We start from the raw sequence: 22,795 nt of genomic DNA, 5'->3' as shown, positions 1-22,795 counted from the left end.
CAACCATGGAGTGGCCAAGTTATCCTCAAAGGTTCTATTGGAACCGTGACGCTGTGATCTTTTTGTTGTTGGCAACGTCCTGTGTTCAATGTCAGGATTTTGATTGCTCCTCTTGTGATAGATAGGAGGCCAGTGATACACTGGTGAGTGAGTAACTGAATGGTGAAAATACATGGAGAAATCAGAGCAGAGCAGTGCTAACTGACTTAGCAGTCTCAGTCTGTTTAACTCCTCACCTTTTAGACTGTTTTTCAAATTTTCTTGACAGAGCTTCTGGGGTCCTTGTGAAGTACAAAGTCCTTTTGTTTTGAAATAGAGGATAGAGAGAAGAGTTATTTGCAGTCCTAATCTTTAACTAGTGTAATGCCTAAGGCACTTGACTGCTACCCAGAAGGCTGGCAATTCAAACCCACCAGCCAGTCCCCGGAAGGAAGGTTGGGCAATCTACTTCCGTAGTGATACTGCCTTGGAAACCCAAGGAGGGGTCGCTTTGAGTTGGGTCTGACTCCACGGCGTATAACAACAACAACAAATCTTTAACTGGCTCAGCTTACCCTGGTACCATATTTGTCACCTCTGGATCACTGGTGCTTCATGTGCCTTAGGCCAGAATACAGGAACAGTTCTTAAAGGTAAAGAGTTAAAGGAGCAGATACTGGAAAATCCAGCCTTACGTGTTCTTTCCTGGCTTTGATAGGTTCAGCCCTCAGGTTGAAAAATTGTTTAAAATCTTTAAAAAAAATTTTTTTCAAGTGGAGAAATATGTTTGTCTAAGAAGAAAACTATTTTTTTTCTAAGGAAATAAATTTTCAGGTATTGTTAATAGCATAATGCCTAAGACACTTGTCTGCTAACCAGAAGGCTCGCGGTTCAAACCCACCAGCCACTCCTCGGAAGGAAGGTTGGGCAATCTACTTCCATAGTGATACCACCTTGGAAACTGAAGGAGGGGTCGCTATGAGTTGAATCTGACTCAAGGGCACATAACAACAACAGTTTTAAAAAAGGTTAGTGGATTTTTCCATTGAAAGCACCATATTAGTTTTTCCTAGATATATCGAAATGTTAAATTTGGTTAGATAAATTCACTGCAGTTGCGTATTATTTCACTTAAATGTCAGAAAATATCAGTGCCTGTGAAAATTAAAAAAATACATTGTTTTGTAGATGCATACTGAACTCATTATCACAATATTAGAGTGTTAATAATTTCCAAAAATACTGTAGAAAAGAAGCAATCTTGGGGAGTTTTAGTAAATTAAAAGTGCAAATGATAGAAAGATACACTAAGTTGAATTAATATGATATTGTATGTACTGGATGAATTTTACTCATATAGTCTTCAATAATATATACTAATCTGAGAGGATGTGACTTTGAAAATATGTGTGCCTATTTGCTACTGGCAGTCTACTTCCGTAGCGATACTGCCTCAGAAACCCAAGGAGGAGTCGCTATGAGTTGGGTCTGACTCCACGGCACGTAACAACAGCAACAACAACATTTGCTACTGGGGTTTGGGACTGAAACTATTCCTGAGAAATCATGGGTTTGTGACTGCAACATCACATATATTTGTAACCATTATGACCAAAAATTGTTTCTCCTGAGGGAAAAAAAGGCTTTCCTTTTATTTTTCAAGTTTATTTTAGACTTACTGAGAATACACTCAATAATATAAAGATACATAAAGTAAAATTAAAACTCCCTTCTCCACACTTCCTTCACTGTCCTTCTAGACTGTTTACACACATATGATAATTATAGATATATGTGTGCACAGATGTGTGTGTGTGTGTTGTGTACTCCTTATCTCTGTGATTGTTTTTTTAATGAACATGAGACTATATTTTTTGGCAGCTTGCTTATTTTACCAATTAACTTATGGTCCTCTTTTTATGTCAATATGTGTGTATATGTACATACACACACACAGTATCATGGGTTTGTAATACTCTCTTATGGAAGTGCCTTAGTTTATTTAGCCATTCTCCCTGTGAAGGACACTCAGAACGTCTCCATATTTGATGTGCTTACACACCATGTAGCATGCACCCCAAGAGTCTAAAAGGTTCTGTCCTGGGTGCACCTTTGCTTAGTTTCCTCACTACACTCTATGGGCCGCAGAAACGTTGGCAGTCTCTGTTTTCAGGGATCATTGTAAACGTTGTTGTTTGATCTTGGATGGGCCTCATGTCAGATGAAAAGCACTGATTCTGTTGTGTAGGATTTTAAGATAACAACAGTATTTTTGGTTTATCTAGCTTGGATGAATTTTGGCTATGACATCATCTAACACTTTTAAGGTGTCAGAACTCTAGATTTCAGAGCTACAACATCTGATTGTTGACCCATTTGTTTTGTTTTTTATTTAAACCCTTGATTCGTAGTTCAGGACATCTTTTAGAGAATAAAATGCACTTATTTTTCAATGGTTATTTTAGTCTCTTTATATTTCTATGCAGATCCATTAAGTTTAATTTGTAGTTTTAACAAATGGCATAATAAATCATACTCATAAAAAGCTAAATACCAAGGTTAGTGTTTCATTATGGGGAACGAGTAGTATTCATTAAGGTGTTTATAAAAATTTAAATCCTTTAGTCACCATTTATTTAGTACATATAATACCTTAGTTTTGTCATGGCTACTGGCCATATCTTGGGGATTAACATCTGTTGGCTTAAACTGCTGCTTTTAAATTCTAAGCTATGATTGTCTAAAATGAAGGAAATATTTAAATTTATGTACTATTTTTGCTTAGAAGATTTTATTTCATAGTCATACCATAGTAACGTAGAATTTAAGAAAAATGATAGCAAATTGTTAGAAATTCCTCTTTGGTAATTTTCAACATATTTTAAGCAATAACTTGCTGTTGATATATATATATATATATGTGTGTGTGTGTGTGTGTGTGTGTGTGTGTGGATAGATAGATAGATAGATATAGATAGATAGATATTCTAACACAGCTGGCATTTTGCTATGATATCATAGCTATACTTTTTGATTTATTATTGTACAGAGTGTATTATACACAGGGTGAAAAACTACATCCTGCAACTATTAGGAATAAATCCTTAGTATTTGTGAAATTTTCTATACTAAAATGGAGTTGTGGTCATTAACCAGATTTTGATGTACGTGAACGAAGAGAGTTATAATGCTTTTACTTTTGCAGTGATTTCTTCAGCTATCCATTCAGTTTAGCTTATTTTTTTTTTGCTACAACTTTTATATGCTGTTTTTGTGATTTCCTTCTCTATACAATAGTATATCCTAAGAATGTTGTTATTTCTATGCAAAAGACCTGAGTGCATACAAAATACTTTTCTAAAGCAGTATGAAAGAAAAAAGAAAAGCTGATATTGTGGTATGAATATATGAAACAATAATTCAGTCCATAACACAAATATAATAATGAACATACATTTTAACAACATACATAGAATTACTCATCTTATTTTTGTTTTAAAAGAAAAATAAAATTATAAGAAATATTGAAAACTTTTATAGCAATGCAAAAATCAGAGGACTGTCCAGTTGAAGAGAATTATAACTTATCTGTCATATAATTAAATACTGATTTTTATAATTATTGAATTTAAATAATTTACTTTTATTACTGAATTAAAACTGTCATATATTTGAAATGTGTAGACCCTTTGGCATTGGCTTTCCTTTTCTTTTGCAGTCTGTAAGTAAAACCGGGCGGCTGCTGATCAGTCACGAGGCTCCTTTGACAGGCGGCTTTGCATCGGAGATCAGCTCTACAGTTCAGGTAGAGTGACTTTTTGTTACTGATTCTAATGTATGTGCTACTGCAAACATTTTTCCAGGAGGAGAAATTACCACAGCTCTCCATTCCGTCTCCACGTAACTGTCTTTTACTTAATGGTTTGATTACATCTTCCAGCAAAGAAATCTTAAAATATAATAAAAGCTAAAAAATCTTTTGTGGGAAAAAAGTTTGTAACGTGTTTAATAAGTCAACTTTTTTTTTTTTACTAGGTTTGCTAGGTTGTGAAAAGAAAAATCTTTTTAATTCTAGTATTTCTTTTTTAATAAAACTTAAGCTTGTTCTGAAATGGGTTGATTGAAATTGACCTTTGGTTTTCATATATTTCACCCTACAGTAATTGAATCTGTCAAAAATAAATAATTGAAATTCAAGAACATATTTAATTAACAGTTTAATAATGTTATACAATTGGCAATGTTTTAGAAATGATTTGAAAACTTATTTCTTTTTAAAAATATTTATTTAAGATGCTACATATGAAAAAAATCCTACATACCACTCTCTAGGGGACTTTTCTTCATAACTTACATTTGTATTATAGATAGGAATAAAATAATTTACCAGAGTTTCTTTTTCTCTTACATTTTAATTAGAAACTTTTAAATATAAAGCATGTGTTTTTAAATTTAGGTTATTGTAATTCTTTTGTATTCAGAATATCTTTGTAGTTTACAAGCATTTTACTTCTCTTGTATTAAGAGGCTTTTATTATTAGGAAACATATATGCAGAATATTCCTTGAGAATATATGGTTTAATAACTAGATAAATATGTAGAGATGAGTATGATATTTTTATTTTAAAACATTTCATTGGTAAACAATGATTTCTACCAAGAAGATATCATTAAGGACTAATTAACAGATTTTTATGAAGCAGGTTTAAATATAAATACATTTAAAGTTAGATCAAAATAATCTATAATTACATTGTCAGAAACAAAATTATACTGTTATTTTTACATGTTATATGTAAACCCTAAAGCAAACCCATTGCCACTGAGTTAATTCCAACTCATAGTGACTCTGTAGCAGAGTAGAACTAGCCAGTAGGGTTTCCATGGCTGTAAATATTTACATAAGCAAATCATCTCTTCTTTCTCCTGAAGAACAAGTAGCTGGTAGGTTCAAACCTCTGACCTTTTGCTTAGCAGCTGAATGTTTTAACCGCTGTACCACTTGACCTCCTTATGTTATAAGTAGTCACTGCTAGAATTAAAGCAAATATTTGAGTTGTGTAGATGTGTTGTTTTACTATTTTTATTTCTTGCCATTAGGTAATATGAATATCACCATTTATTATGGATTTTATTTACTAAGTAGCATACTGTACTAATTTTGTTAAAAATGAAATTTGCAATATCGAATCACTATAATAACTAATATTTTATTTCAAGTCAGAGGCAAAACTGGAAAAACAAGCTAGATTTTGACTCTTTGCTAATATGAAGTCCATTAAACCATTTGAAGTGGTAGTGACGGTGGCTAATAGAAACTATGAGAACTCTGTTCATTTTGCCCACTAAATACTGTCTTATTGTTATCTTAGACATTTCATTTGCATTTAAATGTAAAAGGAGAAAAAAGAAACATAATTAGAATTAGAAATTTTAACTCCCTCTCTGCAGTTAGCTCTTCATAAGAGGGCTTTAAAAACTTTTCTCTGTAATGGGGCAATCTCCTTCCGTAGTGATACAGCCTCTGAAACCCAAGGAGGAGGGGTTGCTATGAGTTGGCTCTGACTCGATGGCACATAACAACAACAACAACAACAACAACAACAACAACGACAAGAGTGATTTAAAAACTTTGTAAATTTTTGGTAGATTACAATAGAATGTAACAAGTTAAAGACAGGAAAGGAGTTAGAAAGATTAAATGATCTACTGTCTCTTTAGAATAATATTTGGACTCATGTTCATGGAAAAAAAGTCTCACAGGTTCCAAGAATTCATTTGTGAATGTCAGTTTGAGAAACACTGTATTAAGAGTTAAACACTATAGTCACTGTGAAGAGTCACTTTACACCAAGAAAGCCATGAACACAGTCTCAAAATCCTATTCTGAAATTATGTGATAAAAATCGGTGGTAAAAGCTGTCAATGAGACTATCCAGAATCGAATCATATTTATATCATAAATATGAAGAAAACAAAATAAACCAAAGAAAGACATCTTGGAGCACTCTCAAACACCCAAAAATATACATACAGATACTCTGGGGTCTGCAGTCTGTGATTTGAGAAACACTCATCTAAAGCAACTGTATTCATTTTACAGATGAGTGAGTTTTTGACATCCACAGTATGTGTGACTTACCCAGTAAAGGCAGTGGAAAACGTGGGATTAGAACAGGAGTCTTGAGTAAATAAATGTTCAGTGTGTGTGTTTTTATTTTTTATTCAAAGCTTTCCCTGCCCTAAGAGGAAGATAGAAGTTTTAGATTCATTATAAAATATTGTGTTTTTCATGGTAAAATTGTTCACCCAACTATCCACAAAATGAATTAAGGCAGTACTATAAAATTTATATGAGAATCTACATTTAATATTTTAAGGATATAGAATTTGGTTTTATTAATATGAGGATGAATGTGATTATGTAAAAGCAGAGTTGTTTTTGCTTAATTCATATTTTATTTACATATATGGAAAATGTAGCATATGAATTTTAATAAAATTAAATTGGCATAATATCACCAAATGTTTGCTTATTGTGGCTTCTACATATTAATAAGTGGGAAAAAGAATAAAACCTGGATACTTGGAGAGATTTTTTTTCTTCCTTTTTTAGTAGTAACATTTGCATATAATTTAGAATAATCTCAATAATAAAATCTACTTTTCAGTAATTTTAATGTACTTATCCAACTAAATATGGTGTATTATATTGAGCATCTATTGTATGGAATGCATTCTTCCCTATTATAGCTGAAACTTGCATCAAATTACCAGTGCCTTGCATTGTTTAAAGTGGAATCATTAAGTGGGAAGTGCAGTTATTTCACCAGTCGGAACAATTTATTTTTCTATATTTCCTTTTGCTGTGTACACTTTGTAAAGTTTAAAAAAAAAAAAAAAGATAAAGCAGAATTAAGATATTGAAAGCCGAAACTTTCTTGAACAGCAGGGAAAATATTCACTGAAGTTTGAAATTATGAATAAAGATATTCAGAAAATTTGAGTACTGGTGATTAAAATATTAGGTTATTCTCATTATTGCATCAACAAATGTAATTTGTCTGTGAGAGTGAGCAGGAGAAAAAAAATAGCCTTCTACAAACACTATTTTATGGAAGGTATCTGGTAATTTTTTTAAAAAATAGCTCATGTTTAATCCTACAAAAATTGTTCTTCTTTTTCCTTTCCTTTTTTTTTTTTAGTGGTGTCTGGGTGTCACCCTAGAGATTCTGATGACAATGGTCTTTGTTTGTTTGTTTTTTTAACTTTTTATTGTGATTTGGGTAAGAGTTTACAGGGCATATTTGTTTTTCATTCAACATTTCATATGCATTTTGCTTTGTGGCTTTAATTGCAGTCCGTACAATATAGCAGCTCTCTTCCTCCTCCCTGTGGTTACCTTTTCCCTGTGTCTTTTCTATTCATTCCTGGCTTTGAGCTTTCTCTCTGCACAAATGCTGCCCTTCTGATCTCCCATGTTCCACTGTTCTAAGGAGTGCTGTCCCTGGTGTAATTGTTTACCTTTTAGGCCTGTCTATTTTATGACTTAAGGTTAAGCCACTGGGGTGAGTTCATTTCCAGGCCCGAAGGTAACTAGGGGCCATGGTCTTGGGGGTGTCACAAGTCTCTTCTTTCATATTTTTGAGTTTTACAATGTTATTCATAAAATAACATTTTAAGAGATTACTTATTAACAATATAGTTATTCTTCAAATCTGAGAACTTCCTTTTGTTTTATTTGTTTGAAAATATTACCTATATGAGAAGCAAAAGAAAAAAAAAATGAAGAGCATATAGCACTATAGAGAATGTTCCTTTAAGTTTCTAATTGATATTTTTAGATAGAAAAATGTGCAGTGTGTAAGGCATTTGACTGCTAACCAGAAGAGTGGTGGTTCAAACCAACCAGACACTCTGTGGAAGGAAGGCAGGGTAATCAATCTACTTCCATAAAGATTTGCTGCCTCAGAAACCCAGTGGGGGTCACTACGAGTCAGAATTGACTCGACAGCAGTGGGTTTGGTTTTTATATAAAATTGAATTTCAAATAAAGAAACATATCTCTTTGCTCAGTATAGGAAGTATTATTAGCATTACTATTTTTAAAAGATGATGTTTTGTTAAACAGATAAAATATGGAGTGAATATAAAATATGTTTGTTTATGTAACTTTAATTCATGGCAGATGGCTCTTCCATCATATGAGTTCACTGCTCACATTTTTAAGTTTGTTCATGCCCATTGCCACTTTTTCATAAAGCCTTTTATTTTATCATCTAAAGAATTATTAACAATTTTAGTTTGAAGTAAAGTTAACTTCATTCATGTGACCAAGAGCCTATATTGATTAGACATAAGACGTTTTTTACTTATATTTGTCAATGATTTCTTTGTAAGATGTATGAAGGGAGGAGTAAATGCTTACAAAAATCAAAAACAGTACACCTCCTCTACAAACTACTCTGCATTCCTATTGGATTTATTTTGGAAGTTAACTGGGAAGCAGAACAAGCTGAGGTCTGGTATATTTGGCGCCCCCCCAGGGAAGATTTCTTGGTCAGTCATCCAAAGCCTTGCTGTCTCTTTGCATCTAATTTTACATTCCCATCTGTTCTTACTTTGAGGTGAGGGAACTTTTTCCTTCTTTTCTTTCGTTTGACACTGGGAGACATGCTTCTTTCAGGGAGTCGTGCATTGTGCAATCTGATATGTGAAAAAGGGCAAAGACGCTAGAATTTGAGTAGTCCATTGATAGTGAGGACACTGTGTAGTTTAAGCAATGATTTCGTTGTTTCAGAATATTATATGCATTAATCTTTTGTGGTTGTGATAGTTAATGTTATATGTCAACTTGGCTCAGCCATGATGCTCAGTATTATTTAATTATCCTCCATTTTGTGATCTGATGTAAGGGGAGTTTCCTTGGGGGCATGCCATATATATTCCATATGTACGGATGTTCTGGCATAGCTTGCCCTCTCTCAATCCTACATCTGACACATCATCCTCTGGCCTCCAATTCTTGGGATATGAGTCTCCAGTCTGACTTGACATTTTTGGGTTTGTCAGTCCCTGAAACATCGTGGGTCAGGTGAATCCTCCAGCCTAATGGCTGACCCATGGATTTGAGCCTTGCCAGCCTACAGCTGCATGAGGCATTTCCTTGAAATAAATCACTTTCTCTCTGTATTTATATATATACATACTTCACTGGATTTGCTCCTCTAAAGAACTCAGTCTAAGACTGTTGTGTTTGTATTCATCAGCTTTATGTAACCACTGCTTTTCAAAAAGAATGTCTTTAGTGTACAAAAAAATGTGTTAACCTCATCTATTTTAATATTCCCTGAAATAATTATATGTTCTAGAATACAGTATTCAAAATAAACATTATTTATTTAAATGTTAAAATCAAATAATCTGTCATATTTATCATAGCTTTAAATAGTGTAATTTCTTTAGGCATTGCAGAAACCAGCCTTTATTATTAATTCACAACACATTCTCATAATGCTGAAATAAATCTTGACTCTGATAGGATTATGTGATAATAAAAAAATGGTTTCTTTTTTTTCTGGATTTGTTGCTAAATAGTAGCGCCAAAAATTTTAGGGATTGTGGTTGGCTTAAAGGTTTGATTTTTTTCCCCCCTTTTAAACACATGGAAGCAATAAGTCTGCAATAAACTGTCCAATTGGAATGGATGGTAACTTTCCATACCATTGTTTCATCCTTTCTGTGCGGTCTCTTTTCTTAGAATAAAAACTCAGAAATTGTGCATACCAACTTATATTTTTTAAAGTAATCAGATTCTAATAGTTTGAAAAGATTATTATAGAGCCTATATGAACCCCTGTATAAAGCAAAGTTTCCTAATCTTTAAGTAAATAATTTTGCTTTTCTTACTGTTTTGGGTGAGAAAGGTTTATACAGAAGAATTTTTTCTTACAAACTTTTGATAACTATCAAATTTACAAGCATTCTGTTTAAAGACATCAATCTGAGTGGAGGGTAAAGGACTCGGGTATTTATCTTCTTGGAAAGTATGTTTAATTAAAATTAAAACCCATTGCTGTCAAGTTTCTTCTGACTCAGGTGACCCTCTTGGACAGAGTAAACCTGCCCCATAGAGTTTCCAAGACTTTCAGTCTTTATGGGAGCAGACTACCACATCTTTCTCCCACAGAGTGGCTCGTGGGTTTGAACTGCTAACTCTTCGGTTAGCAGCTGAAAAACCAGGACTCCTTTAGTTAAAATAACCATGTTGATAAATTGACGTCCTCACTGAATGCTATCAAAACAGTAATCAGATAAATACTATTTGTAAACTCAATTTTTTCTTTTTTTAACTAGTGATGCAAAGCATTTGTGAACAATTTGTTGTTGTTGTTGTTAAGTGCCATCAAGTCGTCTGTGACTCATAATGACCTTATGTACAGTAGAACGAAATACTGTCTGGTCCTATCCAGCCTTACGAACCCCAATATACCTGCACCCATCATTGCAGCCACTGTGTCAGTCCATCTTGTTAAGGGCCTTCCCCCTTCTTTGTAGACCCTCCACTTTACCAAGCATGATATCCTTCTCCAGGGAATGGTCCCTTCTTACAACATGCCCAAAGTTGTTGGTGGTGTTATGTGCCGTCGAGTCGGCCCCGACTCATAGCGACCCCTCCTTGGGTTTCCGAGGTAGTATCACTACGGAAGTAGGATTGCCCAACCTTCCTTCCGAGGAGTGGCTGGTGGGTTTGAACTGCAAGCCTTCTGGTTAGCAGTCAAGTGCTTTTAGCCACTATGCTACCAAAGCTCCTGTTGTACTTGGGGCATGTTGTTGTTGTGTTGTCTTACAACATGCCCAAAGTAGGTGAGATAAATTCTGGCCATTCTCGCTTGCAAGGAGCATTCTGGCTGCACTTCTCCAGGACACATTTGTTAGTTTTATAGCAGTCCATGGTACTCTCAGCATTCTTTGTCAACACCACAACTCAAAAGCATCAACTCCTCTTCAGTCTTCCTTATTCATTGTCCAGCTTCACATGCATATCACATGATTGAAAATACCATGGCTTGGATTAGGTGTACCTTAGTCTTCAAGGAGATATCTTTGCTCTTCAGCACTTGAAAGAGGTTTTTTTGCAACAGATTTGCCCAATGCAATACGTCATCTGATGTCTTGACTGCTGCTTCCATTCCTGTTGATTGTAGAACCAAGTAATACCAAGTCTTTGACAACTTCAGTCTTTTCTCCATTTATTGTGATATTGCTTATTGGTCCAGTTTTTTGTTTTCTTTATATTGAAGTGTTATCCGTACTGTGAGAGCTCTGGTGACATAGTGCCTAAGGCATTTGACTGTTAACTAGACGGCTGGTGGTTCACAAACACCAGCCATTCCTTGGAAGGAAGGTTGGGCACTCTGCTTTTCAGTGTAGTGATACCACCTCAGACCCAAGGAGGGGTTTCAATGAGTCAGATCTGACTTGATGGCAGTAGGTTGGGTTTAATCTTTACTTTAGACTGTACTCTTCAATATTCATCAGTAAGTGCTTCAACTTATCCTTATTTTCGGCAAGCAAAGTTGTGTCATGTGCGTAACACAGGTTGTTAATGAGTCTTCCTCCAATCCTGATGCCATGTTCTTTTTATAGTCCAGATTCCGGGATTATTTGGTCAGCATACAGATTGAATAATTATGGTGAAAGGATACTACCCTGATGCACTCTTTCCTGCTTTTAAACCATGCAGTATCCCCTTGTCCTTTTCTAATGATTGCCTCCTGGTACTATGTTCAGGTTCCTCATGAGTACAATTAAGTGTCCTGGAATTCTCATTTTTCTCAATGTTATCCATAATTTGTTATGATCCAAACAGTTGAATGCTTTTGCATAGTCAATAAAACACAAGTAAACATCTTTCTGGTATTCTTTGCTTTCAGTCAAGATCCATCTGACATCAGCTATGATATCCCTTATTCCACGTCCTCTTCTGAATCCAGTTTGCATTTCTGGAAGTTCTCTATGAAAATACTGCTGCATCCGTTTCTGAATTATCTTCAGTAAGATTATACCTGCTTGCTGTATTAATGATCAAAAACCGAAAAAACCAAACTCACTGCTGTCGAGTTGGATTCAATGCATAGCAACCCATCCTTGGGTTGCCAAGGTAGTATCTCTATGGAAGTAGGATTGGCCAGTCTTCCTTCTGAAAAGTGGCTGGTGGGTTTGAACTGCCAGCCTTCTGGTTAGCAGTCAATGCCTTAGACACTAATACAAATTTCCACATTCTGTGGGATTACCTTTCCTTGGAATGGGTACAGATATGGATCTCTTCCAGTCAGTTGGCCAGGCAGCTGTCTTCTAAATCTCTTGGCATAGCCAAGTGAATCCCTCCAGCACAGCATCCATTTGTTGAAACATCTCATTGGGTATTCCGTCAAGTCCTGCAGCCTTGTTTTTCGCCAATTCCTTCAGTGCTGCTTTGACTTCTTCCTTCAATACCAATGGTTCTTGATCATATACCACCTCCTGAAGTGGATGAACAATGACCAAGTCTTCTTGGTACAGTGACTCTGTGTATTCTTTCCATCTTCTTTTGATGTTTCCTGAATCATTCAATATTTTGCTCAATAGAATCTTTCAATATTGCAACTTGAGGCTTGGATTTTTTCTTCAGTTCTTTCAGCTTGAGAAATGCCAAGCGTGTTCTTCCCTTTTGGTTTTCTAACTCCAGGTCTTTGCACATTTCGTTATAATATGTGACTTTGTTTTCTGGGGCTGCTCTTTGAAATCTTCTGTTCAGCTCTTTTATCTTGTCATTTCTTCCATTTGCTTTAGCTACTCTCTACTCAAGGGCAAGTTTCAGAGTCTCTTCTGACATCCATTTTGGTCTTTTCTTCCTTTCCTGTCTTTTTAATGACTTTTTGCTTTCTTCATGGATGTTCTTGATATCATCCCTCAATTTCTCTGGTTTTCGGTCATTAGTGTTCAATGCATCAAATGTATTCTTTAGATGGTCTGTAAATTCAAGAATGATATAATTAAGGTCTTATTTTGGCTCTTGTGGACTTATTTTAGCTGTCTTCAGCTTCAACTTGAACTTGCACATGAGCAGTTGATGGTCTGTTTCACAGTCAACTCCTGGCCTTCTTTGTGCTGAAGATATTGAACTTCTCCATTGCCTCTTGCCACAGATGTAGTCAGTCTGATTCCTGTGTGTTCCATCTGGCAAAGTTCACTTGCATAGCTGCCCTTTGTGTTGTTGAAGGGTATTTGCAGTGAATAAGTCATTGGTCTTGCAAAATTCTATCATGTGATCTCCAGCATTATTTCTATCACCAAGGGCATATTTTCCAACTACCAGTGATTCTTCATTTGCAACTTTTACATTCCAATCACCAGTGATAATTAACACATCTTCATTGCATGTTTGGTCATTTTCAGACTGAAGAAGTTGGTAAAAATCTTCAATTTCCTCATCTTTTGTTTGGTGGTTGGTGCATAAATTTGAATAATAATAGTATTAAATGGTCTTCTTTGTAGGCATTTGGATATTACCCTATCACTAATAGCATTGAACAATAGGAGCAGATAGAACACACAGAAGATATTTCTATACTAAAATCTGTTTAGATAGTGAAACTGCATGAGAAAAGCAACTTAATATAAGAGGGACTTTTAAATACAAATTTGCTTTGAAGCCTACTGAACACTCTGATGGCCGTGATGATGTTACTGTTAGTTATCTTGTCAGTTCTAACTCATGGCAACCCGATGTGTGCAGAGAAGAACTGCTCCATAGCATTTTTCAAAGCTGTGATCTTTTGAAAGTACATCATCAGGCCTGTCTTCCAGTGTGCCTCTGAGTAGGCTCAAACCACCAACCTTTTGGTTAGTAGTCCAGCACTTAACCATTTGTAACATCCAGTGACTCATCCATAGCCATAGATATGAACCAAAGAATAAAGGTTTCTAGGGACACATCACAGACAGTGCTTCTGCATCACTCTTTGTAGTCAAATCTGTGTTATACCCTTTTGCTTCTTCTTACCCTAACCATACCTTGTTCCCTTCCATGTCTCATCCTCGTTTGAGTGGTAGTGTCAGTGTGGCCAAGGTTCTACCATCAGCTCTCTTCTTTTCCTCCTCCCCATTCTTTCCTGGAAGGTTGCAGCCATTTACACAGCTATTCTTAAAAACTTTAAGACTTCACCTGCCTGTTGTGTTTCCAGCTAAACATTTAAATCCCTTGCTAATTTTGGTAAAGATAAGAATTTTTCATGATAAATTGGTTTATGTGGAAGAGCTTATATTCAAACTCATATTAGAAACACTCAGTTAAGGTAGACATCAGCCTATGGATATTTGCCAGTTTGTAGAAATCAGCTTATCTTAAAGTGAACTCATTATTTCTCCTCCTCTCTTTCCTAGACCTTTTTAACTGCATTCTTACTTATCTCTGCCCCAGCTTCTCATCACATTGCTATTATTATTTTCTTAAAACACATGAAATTTTCTCTATCCTCTGAAAACTTCCAATTGATTCACTTTGGCTATAGAAATAAGATCTTGGCAGCAGGGTTTAAGATCTTGATCTGCCCTAACATTTCCAGTGTTAGTTCTAATATCTCTTTATGACTCCAGTATTCATATCACACTATTCTACCTTCCATCTTCTAAATGATAATTAATTCTTGCAACCAATCTTTATTGAGTAGCTTGGATACAGCCTTAAGTTGGGTATTTTATCAAAGAAATTGAGTCCTTGCTCTAGAGACACAGTGTTTATAGAAAAACTTTAATAATAAACATAATTACCATATTGCCTGTGCCAGTGTAGAGCAGTACACAGAGAACTATGGAATTATAGAGTACTTGATAACCTAACTCAGAGGTGACAAGTAAATTAACTCTTAGAGAGTGACTGTGACCCTGGGGGCCAATGTGGGTGGCATTCTAAGAGAAAGAACAGTATTAATAAAAGGATAGAAAAAAATATGTTATAGTCTAGGGATTAAAGTAGTTTGGGTATGATTGGAAAGTAGGGTGTGAGGGTGTGGCAGGAGGTATGGATTGACAAGAAGGTAGGAATTCCATCCTAAAGAATTTTAACTGTAATGCTAATAAATTGGTTTTTTATTTGAGTAAACAGCTATGACAGAATTAGCTAATATAGATACAAATTCAAACTCTACTGCAATTTCCTTAAGAAGTACAGGAACTAAAAAAAAGAAAAACAAAATGGTTACAGTTGTTATTATTGTTACTGTGCAAAGTGTGTAATTGAAGGATTTGAAGCAGGAGATTGATACAGAATTTATAAAGTAAAAGGAACTCATTGACTCTTGTGGAGAGGAGGATGCATTGGGGAGGTGTGAGGCAGGAAGTCAGGAAGGTTAATTAAGAAACAAACAATTTGAGTAATCCAGATGAGGGTTATAAGGATCTTTTAAACCAAGGCCAAAGGAGTGGAGTTGAAGAGAAAGGTGTGAATTTAGTGAGAATGCAATGGAAAGTCTTGCTGACTGATTAAATGGAAATGGGGTGGAGGCTAACATCGATAATGGATTGGTAGGAGTCAAGAATAAGGCTTAGTTTGGTTTCTAGCTTGGGTTATTTGTTGAATGGAGGCATGGTTTCATTAAGTTGGGAAATATAATTGGGAAAAAAGTGGTTGAAAGATACCTTTTGTAAAAGATGATGATTTCAGTTTTGAACTTTTAGAATTTGAAATAGGGGCCAGATATGTACATGTTTCTGGAGCTCAGGAGAGAATTCTAAGATAATGGAAAAGACAAGGGAATCATCATTTTATGTTGATGGCTGGCATCATAGGTATGTATATGATCACACAGGAAGAGTTTAATCTTAGGAAGGGCAGATTTCGGAAGAAATCCCCAGGTACGTCAAGATTTAACGAAAAGAGAGGAAAAAGAATTGGAGGCTGAGATGAAGTGACTGAGAAGGAAAGAACTGGGAGAGAGCCATTATAGAACATGAGAGAATTTTGCCAGGGAGAATATGGCCAGCAGTATGCCCCAAAGCTTCCAGAGTTTAGGTAAAGCTGGAGGTTTACTTTGGATGTGATAACTGGGAGGCATTTTGACTTTGATGAGACCAGTGAATGGTCAGGATGGGGACCATATTGCGTTTGGATTGGTGAGCATATGAGTGGTGAAGATTTAAAGTAAGGCATATAGACTGCTTTTCAAGGAACTTGACTTTAAGGAAAGGAGGATAATAAAGTGGTTAGAAATGGACTCCATCTCTTAATGCTTTTTGTTCAGCCAGGAATGCAATTTTTAAGTCCTCTCTGATAACCTACTTAATGTCTTCCTGTCCTTCACTACTTCCTCTCTATTTTGCCTCCTCTCAGTCCTCTCAAATCTGCCTCCAACTTTCCATTCCTCTAATAAAATCTCGCTGTGAGTCAGGTCCAACTCGACGGCACATAACAACAGCAGCAATAAAATCTAAATGAACTTTAAAGAGAGAGAGAGAAAAAAAAAAAAAGACAACAAAATGTAAAAAAAAAAAGTGTAAAAAATAACTGATCTTAGATGAGTAATAAATCTTTAATAAAAAATAAAAAGCAACAGGTTCTACATAGTCTCACAGATTAATATATATGCATAAAATAATTTTTTGTGAACTTAAAAATTAAAAGATTGAAAACTTGGAAAAGTATTTTAATTTTTTTCATAAATTTGATTTAAAAAAATTCAAAAATTACTTTGGGTACTATAGTAGCCAACCAGTTGCTGTCAAGTTGACTTGACTCATGGCAACCTTATTGTGCAAGAGTAGAACTGTACTATTCAGGGCTTTGAATGGGTGATTTTTTCAAAGTAGCACTAAGCCTTTGTTCTGAGTGCCTTCAGATGAACTCAAACCTCCAGCCCTCTTGTTAGCAGCCAAGTGTGTTAACTGTTTACACCACTAAGGGACTCTGCATACTCTATTAAACATCTTTAAATGTCAGTAAAGAAATTACTGGCATCTTTATTTGAAAGATCAGGGACAGATTAATTTTAGAACTATCATAGGCCACTAAATATGAAAAGATGAAACTTATGGATAAAAACGCAAATTTAGAAAAATGAGATATCATTTGTTACCCATAAGGGTGGCACCACTTAAAAATGAATTATATTTAGTGTTGAGATGGTGCAGATGGAGGATAAAATTTGATTTATCTTTCCAGGAAACGAGTTGGAGAATGTGTATCAAGATTCTACAAAGTGTACATTATCTCTGACTTAAAAATTCTTCTAGGAATCCACACTTAGGAATTATGCACAAAAATGTACAATGGCATTCTTTTCAGTGTTTTTTATTTGATCGGAAAATATTAGAAATGATACTAATTAAAACAATGGGAATATATTTGATTAAGTCTTGTTTATCCATGTGGCAAACATTACAGATTTTCTGTTGTCAATGAATGGTTGATAATCTGATAACATTTGTGTGAGTGTAATATTAAGTGAAAAATTTTGCTGTGCAATCCTACAGGTGTTTGATTTACCCAATGTTGTGAAAACAAAGCAAACAAAAACCTTGTATATATACATTTGGGAACAGGAAAAAAATCACTTATAAAATCATACTTTTATTGATTTGTATTTTCTTCCTAATAATTTCTACATTTTATACATGTGTGTGTATATCACTTTTATTATCATTTAAAGCTTCATTATAATTAAATATTTCTCCTACATTCCATAATTACGCTGCAATTTTTCCTAAATTATTTTCAATAAAAAGCCCATATCTTTCTCATAAAGTTGATTTTTTAAAAATTATTTAAAAATTTTTAAATAATTTTGTTTTGAATTTATAGTGATAGTGGTCATTTCCTCAGATTTATGATGTGGGATAATTCTATAACCAGCAACCCCCCACTGCAGAGATTTGGTTATTACGCAGATTAACATCTGCCTGTCATCACATGGTGTCTATTTGATTCATTTTTCTCATATAAAAGTGAAAGCAATACTGTTTTAGCAATTTTAGAATATTTAATGTTCCTGCATTAATCGTTAATGATATTGAGACTAATGTTACAATATGTAATGATACTCTGTTGCTTATTTTCCCTTCCTTCTTTGAATAATAGCTTTAAGCTGAATTTCTGTAGTTCTTTTTAAAATCTTTGTGGAGGTAAGCCAGTGGAAAAAAAAATCATTCACATTTAATATCTGTGGATAATAATAAAGTACCCTCACATAATCCTTAATATTTTTCCAGTCAGAAATAGCACCCCTTGAATTCAAAGGCACATTCATACCAAGCCTCCATCCTCTTTATCTTTCTTGTTTGTAACCTCTAGTTAGCATTTTGTTGTATATCTATGGTGATGTCCCAAGACCACTCCTATCTGTCCTACTTACTAAAGACTAAGTGATCTGCCACTTGGGTCAGAAAATTAACTTTGCTGGAATATTTGGAAGGAAATGTGCTTAATTAAAAGGCTATGTTATAAAAGTATAGCCCTTAATTACTTAATTGAAAGCATTAGGTAGAAATTATTTAATAGATTATGTAGATTCCCTAATAACCTAATTTTTCAAATAGTACCACCTCAGAAAGACTTTCCCTGATGCCCCATCTCAAGTAATCCCTCCACCTCCAGTCTTTTTCTGTCGTGTTACTCTGTTTTACTGTCCTCACAGTGCTGAAGTCTGCAAATGTCTTGTTTCTTTTTCTTTTTTCCTTAAATTTTATTTTGTTTGCTGTTGAGAATATACACAGCAAAACATACACCATTTCAACCAATTTTACATGTACAAAGTTCAGTGACATTGATTACGTTCTTTAAGTTGTGCAACCAATTCACACTCTTTTTCAAGTTGTTCCCCCCCCCCCCCCCCCCCCGTTAACATAAACTCAATGCCCCCTCAGGTTTCTATTTGATCTTTCAGAGTTGTTGTTATCAATTTGATCCCATATAAATACATCTTAAAAGTACTAAATCCTTAAAGCAGACTTTTTTGCTGCTTAAGCTAAAATGTTATTGTTTTAAGAAGACTTTAGGGGATATCTTTGGTTTAAATTTTAAAGATTATCTTATGGCAGTAGTTTCAGAAGTTCATTGTTTTTTGTTTTTTTTGTTTAGTGTTCTTCCCCAGCAGAAGGCAAGCTTCATGAGCTTGAGGACTGTCTGTGGCTTGTTCATTCTTGCAAGACTGGTGCCTAGAATTATACTGGTACTAAGTAGGCACTCAATATATTATTTTTTTTTTGCATAATAGTTTTATTAACAAACATATCCAGTGTGCATTATGAATTCAACAGATTATGATCCAATTTTCCAGAAATTGAACTTCTTAAAATGCTCTTCTTATCTGTTTTATGAATGAACTTACACATCTTTATTTCTTAAGCAATAGGTGTCTTACTAAAAGAAAGGTGCAGCATTCAGATCCAAAGTGTACGGTCATCATAATTAGCAATTGCCACTTGTTTACCACTGAAAATGGCAAATTCTTCCCTGGGCCCTCCTGATAGTGGCCCTTATAGACCACAGAGGTGGTCAACCTTTGAGTGCTGTGCCCTTAGAGGCTCTGCAAAAGACACAGAGACCACGGATGAAAGAAATGTCCTCAATAAATAATTTAAATGAATTGTTTGCCCCCAAACATCACCGTTAGTTAACACTTTCTTTGAAGGCAAAAGCAACTTTTAATATTGAAAATGGAGTGATTTTCTTACTGGTTTATATTATATATACATAAATTCTTAGTCACAAAAATGACTAGATTCAACTATTGTCCTTGATGCACCACTACCGCAATTTGTTGACTGAAAAAATTAGTTCAGCTTTGTGTTTGTCAAGTAAACTTCAGAAATGGGCGCTGACAGGTGCCGCTTTCACATTTCTACTTTGTGTCCTTTTGGCAAACTCATTTCTTGTGAATAAACTGGTGGTGCATTTTTGCTTGTCCTCATAGTTCTCTAGGGAAGCTAAAGAACACATTTTTATTTATTATTTACTATATTAGCAAATAGAATCATTTGTCAAATAGATTCTCTGAAGTAATGCATTATTTACTTTAAAAAATTAGCCATTTTTATGATTTGGTACCTGTTGTCCAGACTTTAAATTATATTTTAGTTGTATTTTCCTTTTAGAGTAATGATTCTTGAACATGTGGTTTTATCATCAAATAGTATTGTAATTGATTTAAGAATATTTTAGTTTGTTATTTGGTGTGAAAAAAAAATTGTGTTTTTAAGCATTTTTTTTAATGTAAAACTGTCTTAAAATTTTCAACCTACAATAATGTTATTTAAAATTTTATAAATGAGAGAGAAAAAAATATATTCATTGCCTGGCCAGTTCTCTGGGCCACCTTGCACGAAATTTTAGGGAATATGGAGGACCATACTAAATGTGCCAAAACATGTTAGGCTTATTTTTTCCAGTGTTGCTTTTACAATCCGTAACAGGCTGGGTCTGCCTCTTACAGATAGAATGAAATTTCCCGGCTAGTTTGTCATGCTTCTTTGGTAGGAAATAAAATTGGTCTTGTTGAAAGTTCATTTTATTTTGATAATTTAGTGTAGTTAAATAATATAGCTCAAATTATGTTTTGTTACAAGTGCCATCACTTTTTTTCGTGGATGAGTTTGCAGAACCAAAACATGGTTGAGTTTAAACTGCTCTTGTTGTAATTGTGTGTCGTCAGGCTGGATCCGACTCATAGCGACCCTTCCTTGGGTTTTCAAGGCGGTATCACTACGGAAGTAGCTCGTCCAACCTTCCTTCCTAGGAGTTGCTGGTGGGTTTGAACCACCAGCATTCTGTTTAGCAGTCAAGTGCCTTAGGCACTATGCTACCAGAGCTCCCTCCCGAGTTTAAACTAGATATTTTAAATAGAGGTTAAACCTGTAAAAGCAAACCCATTGTCTTGGAGTTGATTCTGACTCATAGCAACCCTATGGGACAAAGGAGACTGCTTCAGAGGGTTTCCAAGGCTGTAAATCTTATCAGAGGCAGAAGACCACATCATTCTTCCATGGAAAATAGAGATTAAGTACTGCTCATTTTGAATTTAAATACTTGATATTTTAAAAAAAAATCTATCGATATTAATGGAAACATTCAGGATAACGTTTTGACTTGCAGAAATGTCTTAAAATTTGCATTTGATCTGGGAATTGTTGAATATTTAATTATACTGTTTTCAAGTTAGAGAGGAACTTGGTTTTTAACTTTTGACCCATTTAAGAGGTATCTTTTTCTGTTTTAATCTTTTACAGGATCAGATAATCATATGTACTGTTTAAGATAGTGTTATTTTCCAAATGACACAAACGTACCTATTTGTCTTTATACTTACTAGCTGAAAGGTATAATTCATGATTGTTCTTTTCAAAGGATCTAAATATGTTTCAGGTGTTCCCTTGAGATAACTAGCGTTTCAAAAATACCATCCACAGTTAGAGTTGTGCCATTATTTGAAACAAGTCCTGCTTATTTTCTGTCCCTGGATGGAACTCATTTCTCTATTTAATAGCTACATTTCTGTATTTCTTTCTAGGGATTGATTTTAAATTCCCAGCATGTAATAGCACTACTATAAAGCAACACTATAAAATATACACCATGCCTGTAGTTTTGTATGTTTTCAGAATCAGCCAGGGCCTTTTTGTCCTCACGGATGACATTGCTTGTATTTAAATTTTTTTTTTGCATTGCTTGTATTTTTAAGCACCATTTTTCTCTTTTGTTTGGCTGTATTTTATACCAGTGGTTAACTCTAATTTATATTAGCAGTTAAAGAAAGTGAAACTTTGTCTTAACGCCTTTACAGCTCATTGCTGAAGACTCTCCTGCCTCTGTATTCTAACAATAAGTTTATGTTTCATTTTTTAACCATTAATTGTTCTGGACATTGATTTCTACTAAAATGTGCATACCAGACTGAATTGAATGTATTTTATGAATAATATTTCAATATAGCACAATCATATATTTTATTAAAACCAGCTTTCCTGTAGCAGCCCCAAAAACATAGTTCAGTGACATTAAAATAATGTAGGAAAAATCAAATGAAAATGTTGATAAATGCAAATGTTGGTAAAATAGTTTTTTAATATGATGGATGTTTTATGTACACAGCTATCAATTTACCTAAAAAATTAAACATAGTATCTATTTTAATAAAAGCACTTAATTAAAAGAAATCTTTAACCAATATTTATGTTGAACCATGGGTACCAGAGTAGCTTAGGTGAAGTTAAATCTTCTTATAAGTAAGCAAGTTACTGGAGAACCTGTTTTAGCCATTCAGGCAGCCAAAGTGTCTAATTTTCCCCCTTTCCTTCGCTCTTGCTGCTTTTTGCCTTACTCCCTTTCTCTCTTTCCCTTTGCCATCCTGACAGTGTTTGCCATACCAGCCTCAGAGAACATGTGGGTCTTTGCACCAGACTCAGAGAACATGTGGGTTTTTCTCCCAGTGTGGACAGTCGGAGGATTATTCTAGGTGATTTGTGCTTAAGAAAGCTCTCTATGCTAGTAGGCAAGAATGAGAGGTGCCCTGTAATATTGGATGAAAGTAAAGCAAGTAGACTGGAGGTAAATTTTTTTTATTTAGATATTTGATCAAAGATGATACTTATTAAGAAAAATAAATTTGGGAAATTACTGAATTCCATTTAAAACGTATTTCTAAAGTAGATCTTCTGTTAGTATAAGGTATGTGTGTATATATACATATGTTGTTGTTGTTGTTAAGTGCCGTCGAGTCGTTTCCGACTCATAGCGACCCCATGCACAGCAGAACGAAACACTGCCCGATCCCGCACCAGCCC

The 22,795-nt window shown here is 34.6% G+C and overlaps 1 protein-coding gene across 1 annotated transcript in view; it reads left to right on the top strand.

The window, feature by feature from the left end:
• Positions 1–22,795, top strand: part of BCKDHB (branched chain keto acid dehydrogenase E1 subunit beta) — a 406,073-nt gene that overhangs the window by 309,668 nt on the left and 73,610 nt on the right. The window contains exon 9 of the mRNA XM_007951268.2: positions 3,698–3,784. Within this exon, the coding sequence (XP_007949459.1) occupies positions 3,698–3,784 (87 nt within the window). The remainder of the gene's footprint in view (positions 1–3,697; positions 3,785–22,795) is intronic.

Source organism: Orycteropus afer, unplaced genomic scaffold, assembly GCF_000298275.1.
Source record: "Orycteropus afer afer isolate SDZICR_OR568_19922 unplaced genomic scaffold, OryAfe1.0 scaffold00011, whole genome shotgun sequence".
Taxonomy (NCBI): domain Eukaryota; kingdom Metazoa; phylum Chordata; class Mammalia; order Tubulidentata; family Orycteropodidae; genus Orycteropus; species Orycteropus afer.
This window is presented reverse-complemented; position numbering and strand designations above follow the sequence as displayed.